Source organism: Bombus vosnesenskii, unplaced genomic scaffold (genome assembly GCF_011952255.1).
Source record: "Bombus vosnesenskii isolate JDL3184/JDL3185 unplaced genomic scaffold, Bvos_JDL3184-5_v1.1 scf7180000013394, whole genome shotgun sequence".
Classification (NCBI taxonomy): domain Eukaryota; kingdom Metazoa; phylum Arthropoda; class Insecta; order Hymenoptera; family Apidae; genus Bombus; species Bombus vosnesenskii.
In genome coordinates, this window is record NW_022883019.1 from 537323 (window position 1) to 559906 (window position 22584).

The 22584-nt window shown below is 36.8% G+C and overlaps 1 protein-coding gene across 1 annotated transcript; it reads left to right on the top strand.

Annotated features, from left to right (window-relative positions):
* Positions 1-1076: 1076 nt before the first annotated feature.
* On the top strand, positions 1077-22373 carry LOC117237626 (neurexin-4). The gene is made up of 19 exons (XM_033501782.1): positions 1077-1236; positions 9077-9408; positions 9907-10064; positions 10266-10369; positions 10646-10998; positions 11468-11636; positions 11714-11829; positions 12289-12395; positions 12468-12813; positions 13327-13604; positions 14185-14425; positions 14499-14729; positions 15253-15660; positions 16123-16326; positions 16501-16900; positions 17488-17735; positions 17830-18108; positions 21781-21980; positions 22041-22373. The coding sequence occupies exons 2-19, from the start codon at positions 9090-9092 to the stop codon at positions 22356-22358; spliced, it is 4479 nt and encodes a 1492-aa protein (XP_033357673.1). The 5' UTR covers positions 1077-1236; positions 9077-9089; the 3' UTR covers positions 22359-22373.
* Positions 22374-22584: the final 211 nt, after the last annotated feature.

A 22584-nucleotide genomic window follows, 5' to 3' on the forward strand; every position in this document is an offset into this window, starting at 1 on the left:
CGAGAACAAGACTTACACGACTATTCAATCGAGTATCGTCAGAAGTGTAATAAATAAATCGGATAACAAGATAATAGACAAATTGACCCTATATGCATCTGACCCGTTATTAGCCGAGTATTAGAAGGTCGCGTTTCGTCCACGTCGGAAGGGTTATTGATCTCCATCGTACATACTAAGAATCATTTCTTAATATTCAATTCGAGCTAATATACACAGATTCCAGTACCATTGTTCCATGAGAATCTGTTTCACCAACAAATATACTAATCTCATTTTTTCTGACTTTCTTCTTAATCATTTTTCGTCCATCGTTGATTCTTCCCTCTTCCTGTTGAGTCTTTTTCTTTCATCGTTTGGGATGCACAAAAGATGAAAAAGATTAGTTTAGAATATTCTCTTTTAACACTATTCTCCTTTTATCTGTGATAAAAATTCTAAAAAATTAAGTCTGGAACATTCCCTTTATCGTAACTACAAATTCTACTAACCACTGAGAAAAATTTCTAGTGTACAATAAAATGAAAAAGAACCGTATCATATGTAACCACATATTAAGCAACTCTATATATTCATTTACTCTAACAATTCTTACGCTACAATAAATCTACGAAGTAACCAAAGCGAAATAATTTTTCTTTGAATTATTTTATTAATAATTGGATATGATTATTTATTTTATTTTTTTATTTGAATAAGTATTTTTTGAAATAATCCCTCGAATAATCTCTGATTGTATTATAGCAATTTCGTTAGAGATATTAATATCGGTAATATTAAAACCGTTTATATTTCGTAGTCTCGATGATCGACGATCAACAAACATTTCTGGTAGCCAATTGAAGAGAGTTTCACGAAGGAACTGACGAGTTAACTGGACACTTCCGAGACACCTTCTACAGAACTAGACCTCGTGATAGTACCCTCAATTGATACGCGGTTGGCTGCGTGGGTGGAGGAAAAGCCTGTAGTAGCACGGCGGCTTGGAGAATGAGTTAATGTGTCAGTCGTAAGCGCGATTCCGTCGCGTCGCGCACTTCGACACACCAAAAGACAGAATATCGTTTCAAACAAATTCTTTTTACAAACGAGCCTGATAACAGAAAATTCTTCTATCGCGAATAATTTTAATAACATAATATTTTTTCTGTCGCGAGTGAACAATGATCAGTGTGCTTGTTTAGAAGGTGTTCTCTTTGACTTCTTGTGAAGATTTTATGACTATGTTTGAAACGTGTAAGTAATTTAGTTTCGAATGAGGATAATATTGATAAGAATTAGTTGTTAGTTTCGGAATAATTTTTGGAGAGGGGGAACTGAAATTCAAAGGAAATGATTAATTTGGAAATTTATGGAAGTGTCATCTGCCCTCATCATCAGAAAAATGAAAGAAACGAGTAACAGTAATTTGGTAAAAACAAAAGTGCAGAAATTTGCTAATATCGAATTAATTTATGTCACTGAACTATCTAAAAAATTTATTAACGTGAACTTAATTATCCGATGCTTAATTATCTGTAATAATCGGTGGAGAAATTACTATAAACAAACTTAAAACAATTTTGAAATTTTGAAATCGAAAAAATTCGACCTACCGAATCGTCTTCAGACGCGACAAAACGTCTCACAATATCATGGTTCGCGAAAAAGTGTAAATTGTTATTCAAAAGTCGACAAAACAAATATTTTTCTCTTCCAAATACTTGCTTCTGACACTTTTTTCAAAAGACAAAGCACACTTCTGTACCCTCTGCTAAAAATAAAGATCTTTAAATTTGTTACTCGACTAACTGAAAAAATGAAGTTCTACAAGGATTTGGCCTTAATTTCTTATAAACAGTACATTCGACGAGAGGAGAAAAAGTGTGTAAAGCAAAGAAGGGGAACATTTTTAAAGCATGACACAAACGCACTCGAGCGACACAGCGATTATTAATCGCATCAATTAGAAGATCGTTCTTAAAGATTCAATTCGGTTAATGAAGCAGACTATCTCTGAATAAGAATCAGCGCCGAGATGCAAACAGAGATGCAGTTTCCTTTAAAAAAACACTTTCGATCTTTAGTTCAACGTTTGAGAAAACTGTATATACACAAAGAATTATCGCTATCACGCTAACTTCTTATGCACTTGGCTCGTGCTACTATTTCCATTATATCAACCTGTTGGATCATCCATAGACGCAGCCAGGTTTAAGCAAATTTTATTCGAAATAAAAATAAAGAATGACAAATCGTTCGTAATGACGAATCGTTTTAACCAATTTATTACTTTTGAAATTAACTTTGTCTTCTATTAGAATCGATTTAAATTTTCGAATAATTTTTTATTTCGATTATTGCTTTCGAATAATACTATTTAATTGATAGTGTCTAACAATTTACAATTACTCCAAAGAATTTTAAAAAGTGCTGTACAACCAACAAGATAAATAATTTATGGCATTCTCATATTATACATAATAAAATACTTTATTATATTTCGAAAAAACACGCATTCGAGAATTAAATGACACCTATACAAACCCAGAGGCGACAATGAAAACCGCCGCACAAAAATTGTCTTATGCGTAAGAGAAGCAACGTGCAATGATCCTAGACAATAGTTACATCAAACTGATTCATACTGGTTAATTCATCTTTTCTCATTGATATGCGCGTTAGCGTTCAACTCTTAGAGGATAAACTTCCTTTATGTAAATCCTAAATCGTTTCCCTTCAAAGGATAAGATCGGTGTAGCGCCCTACGTGATTTCCGGCCATGCGACAGTCCTCTGGTCTTAAATAAAATTGATCCCGTGCGTGGAGATGGATTATGAGTAATGGATTGCTTTTCATTCGAGGAATCGAGAGACGACGATAGTATTCAAATTCAGTGGATGCTGATTCGTGACCCGGATACATTAGGTGTTCGGTTAAAGTGTAATTCCTTTTCTTAGGGAAGCGTCTCCTTAACGTGTGAGCTGGGAAAAACGATTTTTGATAAGATGACTTTTAACATTTTCACGGTACTCTCAATCTTCTTGATCCTGATAAGACAAAATAAAATTTGAACAATTAACTTTTACATTTGTTTTTGCAATATTCTCTGATATTTTTAACTCTAAACCAAGCTACGTTTACATCGTGTGGATCATAGATGACCAGCAACCGTTTGGATTAAATTATGTACTTCTCAAGAATAAAATGCTTCCTGTATTTTATGTGACGAAAGCTATCATCGCTGATATTTATCCATTATAAGATGGATATCATAGGATATATAAATTAGAATTAAATATTCTGAAATTAAGTAACCTGAGTCGAGTTTAAAAATACATTGTCATATTGTCGATCGTAAGATTCGAGACATGTTGATTCAGCCTTTGTAATTTTCAACCCTACACGGAAAAATATAACATTACAAGATTCAGATTTTCAACCATTTGTTCGTTTCATTTAATCTCATTCGTTTCAATTTAATCAAGTTTATATCCATAAAAGAAAAGAAGTGAGAAAATCATTTCTCAGAAAAATTAAACGTTGTTGCTCTAAAAATATAACGAAATCAGTGAAAAGAATAATAGCAGTAGAACCTCCTGGTTTTTTTTATAAGAAATGCAACAAAATTTTCTTGAAAAACGATATTCTGTTCTTCTTTTAAAATTACTTTTCAAAGAAGTTACATCAATTACACGAACGTAGTTATTGTGTGGCGTTATGACTTTACTACGGAATATTACATTTTGTCATAGAGTCAGAAACTACATTTTTATTATACGATAACTTTTTATTTCTATTTCGATATGAAGGAAGAGTTTAAATTTACTCCACATTCACTTTAACTAGGTAGGCTTGAAAAAAATTTTATTGATTTTTGAACCGTTTAATTAATCAGGAATTCTAAGGAAGAAAAAGAAGTAAGAAATTTGATTGCTCATTACGTAAATGGAGAGCAGGAATTCTCTTCCTTTTCTTCGAGCCTTCGCTTTAAAGCCTGCTCGCTACAATGACCTACTCGCCAGGTTTGCTCGATATATCGATTTTCTGAGGACAACAGGAGTGTTCATGAAGAGCTTGCTACCTTGCTGTTTCAAAATAAGAAACTCGTCTACTGTGATTCGCAAGTGAAATAATATGGAAAGTGAACTAAATTGTTCGATTGCCTGAGATGCGAATTTACCTTACTTGTGCGTTTTTGAATTATTTAAGTGAAACGCGTTAATGTTTCTTCGGACAATTAGTAACGAAATTAAATCAGTAGGCTAATAATGAAATTTCAAAAATGTTCTGCTCAATTCCGAGGCTCGAGTTTGTTGTCATTTGCCAATCTTAATGTTCGTAAGGATTTTGTATTAGAGTTCCATTTAAATCGATAAATTTCGATTTTGGTGCTTCAAATTCGATAATCTTGGTATTTAAATCTACTGAAACCATATTTATTCGTAGGTGCGTTAAATGGTTTCATGAGAGGAACTTTGGTATTTCTAAAATGAGTCTTATTCGGGTCACGGTATTCTAGAAGCTGTACATATAAGTTCATTTTTCTCATAAAGAAAATTAGAAATTTAAAAGAACTTTAAATTCAAGAAACAGTATTAAAAATTTCGGAAAATATGAATGGCAAATTAGTCTGACGCTGTAATTATTCACATACATATATTCGATACGAAAAGAGTAAAGAGCCATTTATGAATCTTCCACGATAATTTTTGAAATTTTATTCGAAAAGTAAAACTTCACGTTAGACCGTTCGAAAATTTCTCTCTTAAATTAATGATGAAATATAAACCAACGAAAACCAGAGGTTAAAGAGATAAAGGGATTATGCGAAAACGTATTGTTGGTTACGGGGTCGCAATGGAAGTCAATAAACCATGACGAGTAAGAGACGTGTAACAGTCGGAGTGGTATTAATAAATTAGTGTCTAGTTGCTACAAGCAGCGGCAACGGCAGCAACAGGAGCATTAACAGAAGATGGTGGAATAGGAAAAAGGAAGAAGAATAGGAAGAGGTGGCGACAATGATGGAAACGAAGATGAATAGCAACGCACTTTCGATTCACTTTCTCGCATGTTTTCCAGCTGTTTAGTCCCTTCAAGGTGCGATTCATATTGAACTTGGAAACATTCTATTATGTATACTATATATGTATAATCAATAATTTTTTATGTTAACCATTTGTAATATATTTTGAGAAACATTGAATGTTTTGGAAAAGTGGCATTTCTTGACAATTTCTTAATCTACTAAATTCAAATAAAATATTTCTAACACATTTTTGCAAGTATTGAAACTCTTGGAAAAACAAAACTTTTTTTATAAATTTTGATTCATAAATTAAACTTTTCGTCAGAGACATATACCTGCTAAGAATAATCAGTGAACATGTTGAAATACCGAATACCGATATTAATAACTACAGAATAGTTACAGAATACATTGACCTATTCTTGCTTTGTATCGTAGTAATCACGAGTCCGTTACAGTACTCTTATAGAACATTTTTCTCTTATTTATGTCTGTAAACAAAGTTTGGTCAGAAAAACTGGGCACCCTATATGATTATCAACGACAGTTTTGTTATGGTGGAATTGTATTTATCTGAACCATGTAGGTACTTCATGTAATTGGAATTTATTGATTATACATACCATTATCCACGATTGCTCGTTCGAATAATAGGGATTTAGTTAATCAAACATTAAATCAAATTTTCCTGCAATTAATGGATTTCAGATAAACGTAGTTCTATTATATTAAATGATTCAATTGCGACAACGAGATTACGAAAATCACTGACCATGTTAAACATAACAATTTCGTTCAACAAGGCTAAAACAAACAATTGAAGAGCAATAGAAAATTCTTGCTTCTTTCACATCTGCCCTGTTTCTTTTTTAAAATTCAACAACTCGTAGATCAAAATACAATTTCATCTTAAACAATTTCGTCCTAAAACAATTTCATCAAACAAAAAATCGAACGAAAAGATCAAATTTCTGCTTGCTTCCTTTCCAACTCGAAGTCCAAAAACTTACAAAAATGACACGTTCAAAGGCACACTCGTATCATAGCAAATCGACCGAAACTAACATCACACAAACATCCACCCAACACCAACAAACACCTACATTCGAGTGCTCGCGATTAAGGCCATAGTTACAGCGAATGCGTATTCAGACAAACTGGCGTTCTGACGAACGAAACATCTGAACACTACGACGCGTACACTTATACAAATCTACAGGGTGGTTGGTAACTGGTGGTACAAGCGAAAAAGGGGCGATTCTACGCGAAAAAAGAAGTCGAAAATACAGAATAAACATTTTTTTTATTTTTTTTTAATTTTTTTAAAAATCTACAGTGAGATCCGTTATAACGAGACGCGATAAAGTGCACGCGTACCGAGCGAAAATTCAAAGTCGATTTTCTCGAAAACAAAGCCTCAAACGAAAAATTTTTATTCTATATTTTCAACTTCTTTTTTCGCGTAGAATCACCTCCTTTCCGCTTGTACCACCAGTTACCAACCACCCTGTATATACATACTTTTAATTGTTGAAAATAATAAGAATAATATAAATTGTCGATTACGTCGACACATTGAGTTCGTCAGAACATCGAGTCGTCGAAATATGCATCCGCCTTAATCGTAGCCTAAAACTCCACCCAATACAGTCTGTCCCACAAGAGTGGCGTACTGGCGATATCCAGGAAAGTTTATATCTAATGAGACAAAGATCGAGTTTATATCTAACGAGGTCCTATCGAATAAGCTTTGCCTTATAATATTTCAATTTCGTTTAAAGTCTACATTATTGAAAGATTATTGAAAGATGCATATGTTTGAAGCTATCGTCTACGATGACACTGCGTTGGACTAATCGTCCGAGTCATCCGATGCAGATCTCAAAAAAAATGTTTGGTATTACGAAGTCCAAATTGAAAGATGTTTTAAAGTCAAGAACTCTAATAAAAGAAAAATATATTCGCGCGTTCGTAAAATATATAGGGTACTACCTGTATCCGTATCTGTGGCAGGCTGAAAAATGAGTAGAAAGCGTGCCGAAACTTTGCCAAATTCTCCAATTTGCCAATCGATAACACAGAAAATTGAACGTGTTATTAAGTAAAAGCGTATTAATAGTTTAAGTGTACTATCGATCCATACAAAATTATTTGCAATTATATTTACTTTTGCTGAGGTTTATATTAAAATCCATATTAAATTTTGTACAAATATATTCATTTTCGCTGAGATATCACCAATACGCTCTCGTAGGACAGACTGTACTCCTCTGGCGTTTATCCCTCGACCAACGTTGGTGAATCGATTGAAAATCTTTGCGGCCGGTTCCTCGAAGAGACTGGAATCATCTCGATGCGATCGGCCGTTCGCGATGCCGACGAAGAAGGTGGCATTGTAAGAGCGCCTCTGATCGTTGATCGAGAAGGTGGCAGAGTGTCGCGTTCGAACGAAGAAGAGGAGGAGACGCTTATCGTGGCCGGGCCGTGACGGTGCGTGGCGGCGTGTGCACACGCGTGTCGTTCGTGTGGGATCAGATTATCGGTGTGTCAGTGCGAAAGAAGACAATTGACTCGCAGCCGCCGTCGTGCTTGCCGGGGGCCTTCTGACGTCACATCCTGTCCTCTAGCTAGTCGCGATCTCGTTTGGACCACGGCACATCAAGGTACGCAGATTCGTGCGTCCTCAATGTTTGGACGCAGAAAACTGTCACAGACCGGCCTAGCACGTGAGATCCGACCGCATCTCGCCGATCTGCTCGATCGTTAAACTTTGTCTTTTCCTCTTTTCCCATCTTCGTACTTGCGCTTTGCTCTTCTTCCACGAAGCGACCACACAATTCAAAACGTGAAACGTACAGAATGAAATTGGAGGATGTGGGTACAGGAGAAACCTACTTCGAGAGTGATCTGTTTCGGTTGGATTTTTTATGTGCATTATGGGCGGGGGAGCGCCGTTGAGAGCGGTGGCTAGGAAAGTGTGTGGTACGGTGAAAACCGAAGAAAGGACTAATTAGAGTGTGTAATTAAGTTGAGTTTCCGGGACAGTGTGTCAGGTGTGAGTAGCAGTCCAGATTGATATTAATGATCCTTGTCGATGGAAGTGCGGATTTGAGATTGGTTTTTAATTAAATTTTTCGACCGTTTATTTGAGAGTAAAACTGATGTACCATAATTCAACTATTCAGTGACCGCGCTAATTAACTACATTTTTTAAATTTTGATATCACGATAGATTAATTTCTTAATTTTCTTCATTTCTTCGTATTCTTAGATTCTTCAGAAATAAGACGATTAATATTGATGGAATTGGTAAGCTTAGTTTTATATGGATCAATTGGATTTCGTTGAAACACGTATGTATTTAAATCGTTGTTTAAAATTAAGTACCGATTTTTCTGCATTTCCTAAAAATGATTTGCAAACAAGATAGATCGATAAAAATAATACAAATATTTTCATTCACGAAATTTTCTTTACTTCGGAAATCGTCGTTGATAATGGTGCTACATTCTTGATTAAGATTAACTCTCTGCTCTCTTACCTGATACTATTCTTATTTTCTAAAAATAGTTACTAAGCGTTTGTTTTTAAATTAATGAAAGTAACATCACGATCTTTTTAAGACAAAATTTTCAGCAATGATTTTTGCTATACCATGCACTCTGTGCATTTTTGCACCTTTAAAACTAAGATGCACAAACATCTGAAATCTACCAATAACAATCCTAGATTTCTTGTTGAAACTATTTGTTTAATTGTTCACATTTCCCAAAAATTATTCCTAGAAACGGTTATACGATAGATGTATAAAAATAACACCAACATTATTTTAACTACTCGATATTTTTTGCAAAACAGTTCTAGCACTCTGTTCTCTCTTTCACATTTTCCAAAAATTATTTCTAAAAATTATCAAGCTATAGAAACTAATAAAAGTAACTCTGGAATTATCCTAACTTATCCGGCATTCTCTATACGAAACCTTTTTTGCTTTCAACAATCCACAACAACAGCATTCTCTAAATAAAACACGAAATACTAGATGAACGTTGCCCGATTTTTCAGCAAGAAAACAACGATGATCGACCACAAAAGATGGATCTTCAGAATCCTCGTTTGGGCATACGTTTACGCGATCGTTTCAGCGAATTTAACAGATTCGTCAGAGATCGATCTGTCTAACGAAATGGACACGTCCACTACCACGAAGAGGACGTTTCCTGACAGGTGTCTCGTGAAAACTGAACCAGGACCATGCAAGCAGAACGTTCAGAAATGGACGTTCATCAAGACTGAAGGGAAATGCAGGACTTTTCTTTACGGTGGCTGCTTAGGAAACGAGAATCGTTTCAATTCGGAAGTCGAGTGTCTTTACCATTGCGTGGGTGGTCCTGAACGTAAGGAAATACTTTGATTACTTTTGTCATTTATTCAATTATTTGAATATCGTGATTGGATAATGTACTAGAAAGAGATGAGGTAATTGGAAGGTATAAACCGATTAGTATAAAAATACAAAAATAAAAAGAGATAGTAAACTTCTATTAACATCGATACTTCCAGAATAATCAATACGTCCAATTGCTAATTTTTTACAGAAATTTTATAAATTTACAACGATGCATTTTTAGGTGTTTGAATAATTTTTTTTTGTATAACATGTGAATGAAATTTTTTCTCCTTGTATTGCACATTCTTTTTTATATAACCAACTAGAAAAATCTTTGCACGGTTTGTCTCCTGAAAGAGACAGATATCACGTAAAATCGTAGAACGCAGTAAACTAAAAGATGCCACGGAAAATTTTTCCATGATTTAATTTTGATAAAAACTTGGTGCCTTTCCAGAGAAAATGTAATTCTCGTGGTATTTTTACTGAATTTCTGGTTTCTTAGATACACTGCCACCTTATTTGATCACAAAGGGAAACGTATTTGTAACGAGCACTGCAACCACGAACACACTGCCTTCTACCACGGCCATCACTCCACGACCAACGTTTACACCGCCGGAACCAACAAAACCACCTGTACCAAAGTACAAAAGAGGAAAGGTGAACTAACTTCCCTAAATCTGCCTCAAAATCTATGGCATACGATACAAATATATTTAATTTGATTGAGACAAATAATTCAAATATTTCATAATATCACGGTATTAACTATAATTAATCTAATAATTCATCGCTTAACAAAGAAAATGATTAGGATAGCAAATTTGTTAACGGGAGTACACTCAAAGAATTACTCGACAGGAACTAACTTTCATGGAGTCTGGCTACGAGAAGACTTTTATGTTCGCGCAAAGTAACACGTTTATTCAGCTGGACGGTAGCGGTATAAAACCTTTTCAACTTCGGTGAGTAATCTTAACTATGCTTCAAAGAATTTTAAATTGTACGCATGAATCACACGAAGGACAAACTGATTAACGACATTAGTATATAAATCCTTCCGTATCTTTAACATTGAAATTGAGAAATCTGTAAAGAATGGGATCGATCAGTTCCACTTTTGAACAATTTATATAATCAAGCCAATGTCGAGTTATCAATCTCTTGGCACAAAAATACAAGAAATCAACGTTAATAGGAAAATCCTGATCCACTATTCTAAATATGGCTCTAATTTGCAGACTGTGTCGCGAGATATCTTTCAAATTTCGTACGAAATTACCCCATGGTCTGCTGGTCTACCACAGCGTGAAGGATCGACCAGAGAGCTTAGACCCTTATGCTCTGTACGTGATCGTAGAGAAGGGCCAGCTGAAAGTGGTGCACGTGTTCGGAAAGCGGTCAACCAGCCTGACTGTCGGCGAGGGGTTGAACAGGGACGAATGGCATAGCGTTCTGGTGAGAATCGACGTCCACGGAGCGAAATTGATCGCCAGGGTGGACGATAAACAGGAGGAGACGACGCTCGAAGTTCTGGAGCACGCAGTCAATTACGGAGTATCCGAAGAACTCGCGTCTGTCGTCCTTATTGGAGGTAATGAAACTTATTTTTTACTTTTGATTTACTGATTTCTGATTATATATCTTTAACAGAAGTTTAAGCGTGAAGAGTTTAACGAAGTAAACGTACATAATATGTATAGAGACCTACCTAATACGTAGATACCTACGTGGTACTCACTGAAAGAAGCTTAGTTAACCGTACAATTTTTAATGAGTTTCCGTATTTCTGTTTGTAATTTGCATTCGATTAATTCATATACTTTAATATCACGAGCGGTTCTTCCTCTATAAAAAAATGTCCCGAAATATTTAAATTATTGCTAAAGCCAAGAAAAAGAAGAGACGATCTTGTCGGAAAACTCAGCCAATAATTTCAACTGATTCTAAGTCGCTAATAGTCCATTGATACAGCTATAAACAGTGAGAATTAGGAACAATAAGAAAGGAAACCTTAGAATATATTAAATCAGTTTTCTCACGAATTACACAATTTTCGTTAGGGTTGAGTTCCGAGGAGAGGCTGCACGGCGTGAAATATATAATAGAATCGTTTGTTGGCTGCATAAGAGATATGGTTCTCAGCTCAGGCAAATCGGCCAGCGATTTGTTGCCCATTCAGCCTCTGATTGCCACGAAGCACGAAAATGTGAAAGAGGGCTGCATAGACAAGTAAGAGACTCGTTGAAATATATTACGATAATTGTTATCGCTATGTTCGAATGATTCGCTTGATAAACAAATTTCAGATGTAGGACACGAGAGAATCTCTGTTTCATCTCGAGCCAATGTGTGAACCACTATAATAGTTTAACTTGCGACTGCTTTGGGACGAAGTACGAAGGAGAACGATGCGATGTATACAGTACGTAAAAAGAAAATAGTCCTTCGTCGTTTACTTACATCAGGAAAATAAATAACTCGCTTATAAAATGATAATTTTATATTTGATCATAGTTATAATTACAGAATTTTTATTTATTTAGAAATATTAGAAATTAAAGTTTCCAATGATTTCTATCCTATATGATAAGTTTATTGATAGATAGAATTTATTATTTATGGTTCACCCGATATTTCCTAGGCCATTTATCCACGATACTACATAATAAAATTTTATTTCCATGAAATATAGACATACAGAATTTTTGTTTCTCGAAGAGTCGAAAGAATTTCATATATTTAATTTAATTATTGACCGTGTCACTAGGATATGAACGTAAACAATATATTTTACCTACGAGGGATTAACATATAGAATTTAGACGCAAACTTTTGTCCAAACTTTCTGATACATCTTGTATAAAAGAATGATATATTTCAGCGGCCACGATCTTAACATTAAGAGGTTCTTCATACGTCTCGTTCCGCGTTTACGATTGGAAGGACAGAGTTCACTCGTCTGTGAACAGGATAAGCCTTGCATTCAAGGTACTTAATAAAGAAATTTTTATCTCCATCCGTAAAGAAATTTCTTTAATATTTCTATTAACTTTTATAAAGACAAAATGGGACGACTCGGCTTTATTTTACGCGTCTGGTGAAATCGATGGGACGCCACACTACATAGCAGCATACATCATGAATGGATCAGTTCACGTTGCATTAGACTTCGGCCACAAGTCGAAGATCACGACGAAACTAGGCGATTATATCACCTCGAACCATTGGAATAATTTAACGATATTTCATAATGGATCTTTGGTCTTCGTTAGTTTGGACGATGAAATCAAAGTACTTGAAATTCCTGGCGAGAATTATAATATGATCATCGATCCTGAGATCTACATTGGCGGTGGTCCTGAATTGCACAAGAAGAAAGGCCTTCGGTCGTATAATAATTTTGCAGGTACGAATCTTTGTCAATTATTATAATACTTAAACTACAGCCAGTTACTTTGAAATTTTATATATCAAATCAAGGTGATTTCCATTTTCACTAGAAAAATTGTAAATTATTCATCCGCTACGCGATTAAGAAATATCAATTTCTCTCTTCTATATGTCACTTTATCAATTTACTTTTCATAACTTTTTAAGGTGTAATACAGGGAAATTAGTCGGACAATTACTCGAAAGAAATTTATCCTTTGAATAGGACCATAAATTCTTTAAAATTGACGACTCTTTTTCCAAGTTAACTTTTGCTCGTCTAAGACCTGTAGCGATTTTCATATTTGATATTTGATTCCTTTTTAAGTGTCAACAAATTTACATGACTCGATCACCTAAGAACATCTTGTCGCTGTCGTTTAATGATTCAGTGATCTGGATATGTTTAGAAGACGCATATTTATAGCAGTAGCACATACTCGTATGCCGACTCCAAAAGATCGATGGAAATCGATTGAATTGGTTTCAGGTTCGCTGAAGTACGTTTTCTTCAACGACAAGTCCATTATTTATGAGTTGAAACGTTCCAACCCCATGGTGCATTATATCGGTGTATTGGCGCCAGAGTATTACGAGGCAGATGTTGATGTGATTCCAATAACGTATCCGTTCGCGGACAGCCACATTTGGTGGCCAATAGCACGCACCGATTCCCTTAAACTGAGCTTCGACTTCAAAAGTTCGAAACCGGTGGCTGTGGTCGCGTCAGGGAATGTGACAAGTAATCGTAGTCTTGGATACTGGGAGGTATGTTACGGACATCTTATTCAAAAACGATAAACAAGACGAATAGATTCGTTCAGAAATATCAATTTTTCTAGTAAAGTTATAGACAAATTTTCTAGCAAAACTTGCATATTAAAGTTATTGGGGAAGTGTTTAAGAAACTGCGATTTTCAAAAAAACTTATATACATTAATTTAGCATATCATCTATAACTTTACTCTACTATATAAATTTATACTTTGTTCGTTGGAATCCCATAAGAATTCTATTTCACACTTGCTGCCTTTAGTATCGAATTATAAGATTAGATCATTCTATAAATAATAGTGTCTCGTTTTTTAGCCAACCTTCGAAATAAAATAGAATTTAACTGTTTTAATTTTAATCCAAACGATGGTTTCATTATTATTTAAAGTTTGCTCAGATTCTTCGCATTATTCTTCCAATGAAACAAAATTTCAAGCTGACTTCCTTCTACCTCGATGTAGAATTTCGGTTAAAAAAGACATTCTAAAGTATCATCAAATTTAAACTGTCAAGTATCGTAAAGTAACAGTATCTTTAATTGCCTATTACGATTTACGAATGTACAAATGATCAGCTGCGCGTGATAAACGACGAAATTCGCTTTCAACTGATCCCGGTGTTAACGGAGAACATCACGGTATCCACCGCCGTCAAATTTCCCCCTTACAATACCTCTTGGCATGCGGTCGAATTGAATTACACGAGAGGAGAGCTCAGTGTCCTGGTGGATTACCGGAACAAACACAGCAAACTTTTCTCCATGGCGTTCGAATTGGGCGACAAAGTTATCATCGGAAGTGGAAAAAGCAACGCGGGTAAATTCAACATTTTTTTTTAGAAACTACGTGACCAGAACGTTAGATTATAACGCGTTGCACTCTGCCTCAGGTCTGGTTGGATGTATGCGTGAAATACAGGTGAACGACGAGAGAATAGAACCTAGACACGTGATCAATACCGATAGAGTGATCGGCGAGGTAGCCTTGGATAATTGCCAATTCGTCGATCCTTGTACCAGGCCGAACACTTGTGAACATCAGGGGAAATGTTCGGTGACAGAGGACAGAATTACTTGTGACTGTACAGGCACTGGCTACATCGGGAAAAATTGTCACTTTAGTAAGTAAATTTGTAGATTTATTCGAAATATTCGAAATAACGTGAAAAATTGTATTTTTAATTAATCTGGACTATCTCATCCTATGCTGCAATACATTTTTTATCGCTAGAGTATTAATTTCTGCTTTGTAAAGAAAGAAAAAAATAATAATCAAACATTACGACTACTAAAATTTTTTAAACAAACTAATCTTTTCCAAGAATGTTGAAGCTCGACTGAGTAGCCAACAACGTAATAATCTATTAGGCTGTCCGAAAAGTGTCTTTCTTTTACAGACACGTCTTTTACAACGACGCATCTTTATACAAACGTGAAACCTAATCTGTCGAACGTTGTGATCTTTATTTTGATCATACGTAATTCGATAAAATAACATAAAATGGAAAATGTTGTGCATCCATTATTTCCTTATAAAACGAAAGAAACTTTTCGGACGACCTAATATTATAGCGTAATAATCTATCGTGGTAAGAGAATTAATAACGCGAGTAAAAAATGATACAAAAATATGTAAAATTTCAGCTATATACAGAAAAACCTGCGAGGAGCTAGCGTTATTGGGATATACACAGGACAGAGCTTACACAATCGACATTGATGGAAACGGTAGATTCCCTCCAGCGAATGTAAAGTGCGAGTTCCAGTCTATCGAGGACTCGACAAAGACTATAGTAGAACACAATCTGCCGTCGCAAGTCGATGTTAGATCCACTGCAGAATCCGATTTTTCTTTCGACATCAAATACAGAGAGTTCACTGCAGAGATGCTACAAGAATTGATCTCACATTCGTTGTACTGTAGTCAATACATCAAGTACGATTGCTACAAAGCGCCATTGGAATTGCATAGTGCTACGTGGTTCATTAGCTCGAAAGGAACCACCGTAGACTACATAGGAAATGTGACTAGGGGATCCTGTCCTTGTGGAAGTGAGTATTAGACTTTCGTATATTCTATTCGTTATTCGTTAATATAGAAATTAATTATAGCATTCTGTTCATTATATAAAAACCATATTTTAACGAGAATCCATATAATATAAAACGTTTCAGGATGAATTAGTGACTTTAATTATTTCAATCGCGTGATTTTCCGATTTATACGAGACACAAGAAATCTTTATTTAGAGAAACTATGCAGCACAGAAGGGTTAAAAGTGCTTTTTATACTTCGTAAAATAAAGAAGTGAAACAACAATTATCATAAGAAATACTTGAGATTTGATATCATAGCAAACGTTATAACGATTTTATATTTCGTATCTTCTACGTAGAAATGGAACTTTCGTAAATAGCGTTCTATTACATTTTTGATTGGAAATTATCGTAATAATCAATAAAGCTGGCAATGCATTAATATTAATGAAATATCGATTTCACATTTATGTTTAGTGAACAGGACATGCGTCGATGCAAATCTAAGCTGTAACTGTGATGTTCTCGCCGGAACCGCAGGAAAATGGCTATCTGACGAAGGATATTACGAAAGACCAGACTCCTTAGGCATCACCAGTATGGTGTTTTTGCAACAAAAAGATCTCGAAGACGATGCACAGGGACGAATTACCTTGGGACCGTTAGAATGTGTCGAAACTAGTAAGCGATGTTTCTTTATCAAATTAAATTAAACTGTTTAGAGTAATTGGTTCTTTAGATTCAATAGCTCTCATGACGCATCTTTTACATTCTACACCGATTCGTAGATTTACAAATTTAATCGCACTCGAGAATTGTTAACTATCGTTAATTATTACGTTCGTTAATTTTTAGATACACAGAAATACGTTGTCACTTTCACGACCTCGCAATCATACATCGAAGTGCCTGGTTGGAGGAAAGGAGATATAGCATTCAGTTTTCGAACAACTGGAGAAAAGGCCATTCTTCTGTATCAACCACCAATTAGAAGCAATTATCCATCCTTCATGGTTGCTTTGACTTCAGAATTTCGATTGACGTTTAACTTCACTCTAAATACTGGTACTATCAGGGAGTTAGAGGTGCAGAGCATAAGAAAATTGAACAATGGCGACTGGCAAAAAATCTGGATCGACTATAATGATTATCACGTTAGATTCATGATCAATACCGACTATCAAATGGTTGAGTTGTTACCTGAAGAAGAGTTTGGGCCATTCGAAGGTTCTATGTTTATTGGCGGAGCCACCGCGTGAGTATTCTTTTTTAAAGTGTCTTTAAAAAAAAAAAAAGGAATACAGGAATATTTAAAGAACGAAAGGTTTATGGATATTAAAAACATTACGAGAATGAGACTGAATATTAAAACAGTAAAATATTATAAACTATTGGAAATGTTTGAAAATTGAGAAAAGAAGGGAGAACAAAGTACTGTAGAAAAATTAGAAACCTTTCTCAAAAATACCTTAGAAGATAACAAAACCCACGAATTGTTAATGCATATCGTGGAAACCGAATTACGTATTGTATTAGTTTTTCGTGTATAGTATATTCTCTCGTTTTCGTTAATAATCTCCCAGCTGATGCAACGCTGATTAAACACTAATTGAGAAATAAATATGCGAAAAATTAAAAGAACAAAATATTAGAAGAATTAGAGAAAGAAAAGATGCTTAGAGATTTAAAAAATATTAGAAAAATGAGGCTACGAACATAGAAAATATTAGAAACTATTAGGATTGATCGTCATTTGAAATTCCATTCAAAAATGAAAAATATCTTCATAGTTTCAATGACTTGGCCAAAATAAAAGAATAAAAACCGACTCTCGTTTCTTAGAGAACACTTGAGGACTTCTTCAGTTCGCCAAGGACTCATCGGCTGTTTCCGCGGTTTGGTTGTGAATGGGGAGATTTTAGACATTCACAGCTACATGTCCGTCCACCTATCCGAGATCATAAAGGACTGCAAACCCTCCTGTCAACCGAACAAGTGTCAGAACGGTGCCAGATGTGTAGAACTGTGGAGCAACTTCGAGTGCGTCTGCGAGAACAAATGGGCTCACCTTGGCACCTATTGCGAGACGAGTAAGCTTCTGCAGCCAATTTCAAATCTCCACTGTCTCCTATGTATTTCCACATTTTATCTCTCGATTCTCGTTTTATCGATTCGATCATTTAGATATAAACAACAAGGCCTTGACATTCACTTCCCAAGGTGCGTTTCTCAAAAAGAATTATTTTGGTAAGGACGAAGAAAGCGAAGAAACGGTATTGTTGAAGAGTATACTGTTACAAAATATTCTAATCAACTTGAGGACTTATGATACTCATTCGTTGATCTTGTATGCGAATGATCACTTGAATAATTTTGCTCATCTTTACATCTCGAATGGCACCAGTATAGTGTATCTGTTCAACGCTGGTAATGAGATTAAGAACATCACCGTGGAATATCCAGGTAATTAAAAGGGATATTTTATTAGGAATATTATTTCAGAAATATTTTGGGCTCTTTATCGAACCTGCTGCAGTCCACGAATTGTCCCAATCTTACTGTTATTTTAACAAACGGAACATAGGAAATTATCTTATTTTAAAATTTCATTTTCATAGTATCAATTTTTTGTAGTCGTATGAAAATACTATTAATAATACGAACATTAATATTGTAATATCGGAAAATAAGGATAGAAATTTTTTTCCGGATTACTTACAATTTATTAATATTAAATTGAATATACAAATATAAATTGGACAGAGAACGATATTTATTTAACGGAAACTAAATGCAATACTCGTATCTATATCAAATAACTTTACAGTTATTTGATCACTCTCGTCACAACGAATCTAACACACACACACTCTCTCTCTAACAACTCTATCAATTCTCACGACTATTCTTCAACGACTCGAAACCTCTAACGACTCTACTCTTCGACGACTCAATTAGCTCTGATCTTCGCCAATACACTCCTGCCCGGTCGTGCTCGCTCTTGCTCTCGTCCTCTCACACACACACACACTTTTCGACTCACATACTCTGGCCTCTCGATTGCCACTCCCTGAAATATGAAACCGTACCTCTGTTTTGACGCTGCTTATCCTTTCTCGCGTCGCTGTTACCAGGCGCTCTTGAATGTAAACAAACCACGAAAGACGACGTACACGGTGCTTTCTAATTTCAGCCGATCTCCAATCAAAGCTATTCTACGATATTACAATCGGCCTTTCCTGACAATCACATCTGCCCTCAGATGTGCTCATCATCGCCGCTCGCACTTACATCACTATCGTCAGCATTCCACCATTTCATGTGATCGGCTGCCGTGGAAGTTGTACGTGGTCCTTCGTGCTCCCCCTCTCGCTGCACTATGTATCGGTCATTTCGCAGGACTTTTATCACCCGATACGGTCCAAGAAACTTCGGATGCAGCTTTAGCCCGGGACCCTTCTGCATCCTCTCGATTGCCACTAGATCTCCCGTCCTGTACGCTGTCGCCTTCTTGCGTCTCCTGTTATACGCCCGCTTGTTTCGGATTTGGATCTCCTCAATCCGTCTCTTTGCGTCTGCACGTAGCTAATCTCGTTCCTCTTGGAACACCGCGGCCTGTTCGTCCTCGATTAGCTGACTGATCTGTGGATCGTCCCGCAGCCTCATTCGTGTTCCGAACAACAACTGGAACGGGGCAGCGTTCGTACTTACATTGGGAGCTGCATTTAAATACCTCTGCGCTGTCTCCAGGTGTTTGAACCACTTGTCCGGCGTTGGCGCAGATAGCTTCGTCAGCAGTGGAATAAGCGTCCGGTTCACTCTTTCCACTTGTCCGTTTGCCCTCGGGATCCCAGTTGTAGTCCGAACGTGCTGTATGCCTTCCTCTCTGCAGTAGTCTTCGAAGGCGCCGGCCGTAAATGCTGTTCCGCGATCGGAGATGATTTTCCCCCTTTTATACTTATTTCAACAGTGTCCAAAAAGTCTGCGCCAATAATAAGCGAATGTTGCATCACTGTGTCTGGAACTACGTGTATGGTTATACAGTACGACTCATTGTCTATAATAATGTTCGTCGAAAATTTCCCGAGCGTAAAATTCCTTCCGGAACCGACACCGCGAAATCCGACGATTTCCCGACTTAATCTGGGCGCTCCGATTTTCACATGCTGATCTGCTCGCATTAGAGTCAGCTCACTACCGGTGTCTATCAACGCGCTCAATTCGAAATTTTCCATCTTAACATCCTTACCACGCCTTGTTTGTAACGACCGAAACATGCTGTAAACTTTTTTTGAGGGCTCACCCAAATTGTCGCAACTTGATGCGATGTGTCCGTACTCCCTACATTTGAAGCATTTAGGTCCTCTCGACTTGCTCGGACACTCCGCACACACGTGCTCCGCATCACCGCAATTGTAGCATCTCGCCTTCCTCGCATCTCCAGATCGACTGGGTTCCTTGTTCCTCTCGGTTTCGGACAGCTTCGCCACCGGCTTTACCCTGCTACTCTTCGGCTCCTCAAATTTCGTCCTCATCTCCATATCTCTTTTTATCGCTTCGTAGCGCCTGAAACGCTCTTTTAATTGCTCGATATTCCTGGCTCCGTATAGCACAGTATTGTTCGCGACCTCGTCGGGAATGCCTTGAATAATGTAGTCTATCAAGGATTGCGTATCAACCCTTCCTTGTTTTGCAATCCCGCACATGTGATACATATATTGTTGCAGACTCTCATCTGCTTTCTTCTTTCTATGGGATAACTCGCGATGTATCTGTTGGTCGCTTACTACATTTTCAAACTCATTCCTCAACGCCTTTTTTAGCTTTGCCCAGGACTTCGCGCATCGCTCTTGTCGTACGAAGGCCTGAGCGGAGCCTGCGAGTAATTTCTTAGCATAGGCCACCATGTGGACGTCTGACCAACCCCACACTTCTGCCATTTCCTCGAAGTCTTCCACCCACTGATTTACACTCAGCAGATCATCCCCGCTGAATTTCTCTAATGAGTCTTCCACGTCTTTAAGACTCAACATCGAACCGACGCATACCTTCTGCTGCTACTCATCGCGGTCCTGATACACCGCTCGCGTGCCTCTCCTGTATTCTCGCGCGCCTTGTTTGTCGTCCTCGCCTTTACTTTCGTCGGAGCTCTCTTCTTCCGACGATACATCGTCTCCTTCCAGGGCCGCCTGTAGCCGCGCGCGTAGTTCGGGTTTTCTTCCCGTTACCTTCAACCCCAAGCTAGCGAGACGCGCTCTCAGCTCTTTCGTCCTCAGCTTCTCGAGGTCTTCAACGTTCGCCATTTTATTCTATTCTTTTTCTACCCCAGCACAAATAGCTCCGCTAAAAGGTGTCGTTTTCTGTCTTATTCAATCCCGGCTGAGCTCCCACTTGTAATATCGGAAAATAAGGATAGAAATTTTTTTTCCGGATTACTTACAATTTATTAATATTAAATTGAATATACAAATATAAATTGGACAGAGAACGATATTTATTTAACGGAAACTAAATGCAATACTCGTATCTATATCAAATAACTTTACAGTTATTTGACCACTCTCGTCACAACGAATCTAACACACACACTCTCTCTCTCTAACAACTCTATCAATTCTCACGACTCTACTCTTCGACGACTCGAAACCTCTAACGACTCTACTCTTCGATGACTCAATTAGCTCTGATCTTCGCCAATACACTCCTGCTCGGTCGTGCTCGCTCTTGCTCTGGTCCTCTCACACACACACACACACACACACACACTTTTCGGCTCACATACTCTGGCCTCTTGATTGCCACTCCTTGAAATATGGAACCGTACTTCTGTTTTGACGCTGCTTATCTTTTCTCGCGTCACTGTTACTAGGCGCTCTTGGATGTAAACAAACCACGAAAGACGACGTACACGGTGTTTTCTAATTTCAGCCGATCTCCAATCAAAGCTATTCTACGATATTACAATATATTTGAATTATCGACATTTATATTTTTTGCATTAAATAATTAGGATACAAATGCTATAATAGATACAGTGGTGTTCCAATACTTTTTGTAATAATGTATAATATTGTAGCCAGTAATTTATATTATATATCTTGACATAGCAATATGTAACGTACAAGCATCTTCCAGGTGTGAACACAGGAATTTCGGTCCAAATCGCGATAATTCGGAACGAAAAATCAACGACACTTCACGTGAACGAGTACAACTCTACCCTAAACGCCACTCCAATCTTGCTAGACACGTATTCGAATAAACCTTGGATAAATCCAGAAAAGGAAGTACTGGCACCTCAGAGGCCACCAGCGCCGCCCAGCAATTACTTTCAGGTGAGATTTCAGACTTTCAAACTGAATCGAATGTATGCAATGATCAGAAATCTTACATAGGTGAATCTAGGAGGCTTCGATTCGAATGATCTGCTGAGGTTCGGCAAAGAAGATATGCAAATTAAGGGCTATGTCGGTTGTCTTCGTGGATTGATGATCGGAGAATATCTAGTTGATTTGCCTAGCCTCGCGAACGAGGCTAATCACGAGGGTAGCAAAGGAGTGCTACCTAATTGTCAGATGAAATGTGACGCTACCCCGTGCAAGAACAACGGAACTTGTACGGAAGATTTTGGAAGACAGGAGTTTTCTTGTAACTGTGAATTGACGTCGTACTTTGGGGAACATTGCGCCGATGGTGAGATATTTTTGCTTTAAGTTTATTCTTTCGAGGCTCTTTTTTTGTTTCTTTTTTGAGAAAATGATTTGAACAACAAAATTTATCCTTCTTTAGTTTATGAATTATGGAGATATCTTGCAACGCGATATCATTTATACTATTTACGAGATGAAATAGTTTCTGTGTTTTATTATTAGGAAAATTAAAAATATTTTGTCCGACTCATCCGATCATTAAATAATTTAATAGATTTACCTAGTACAA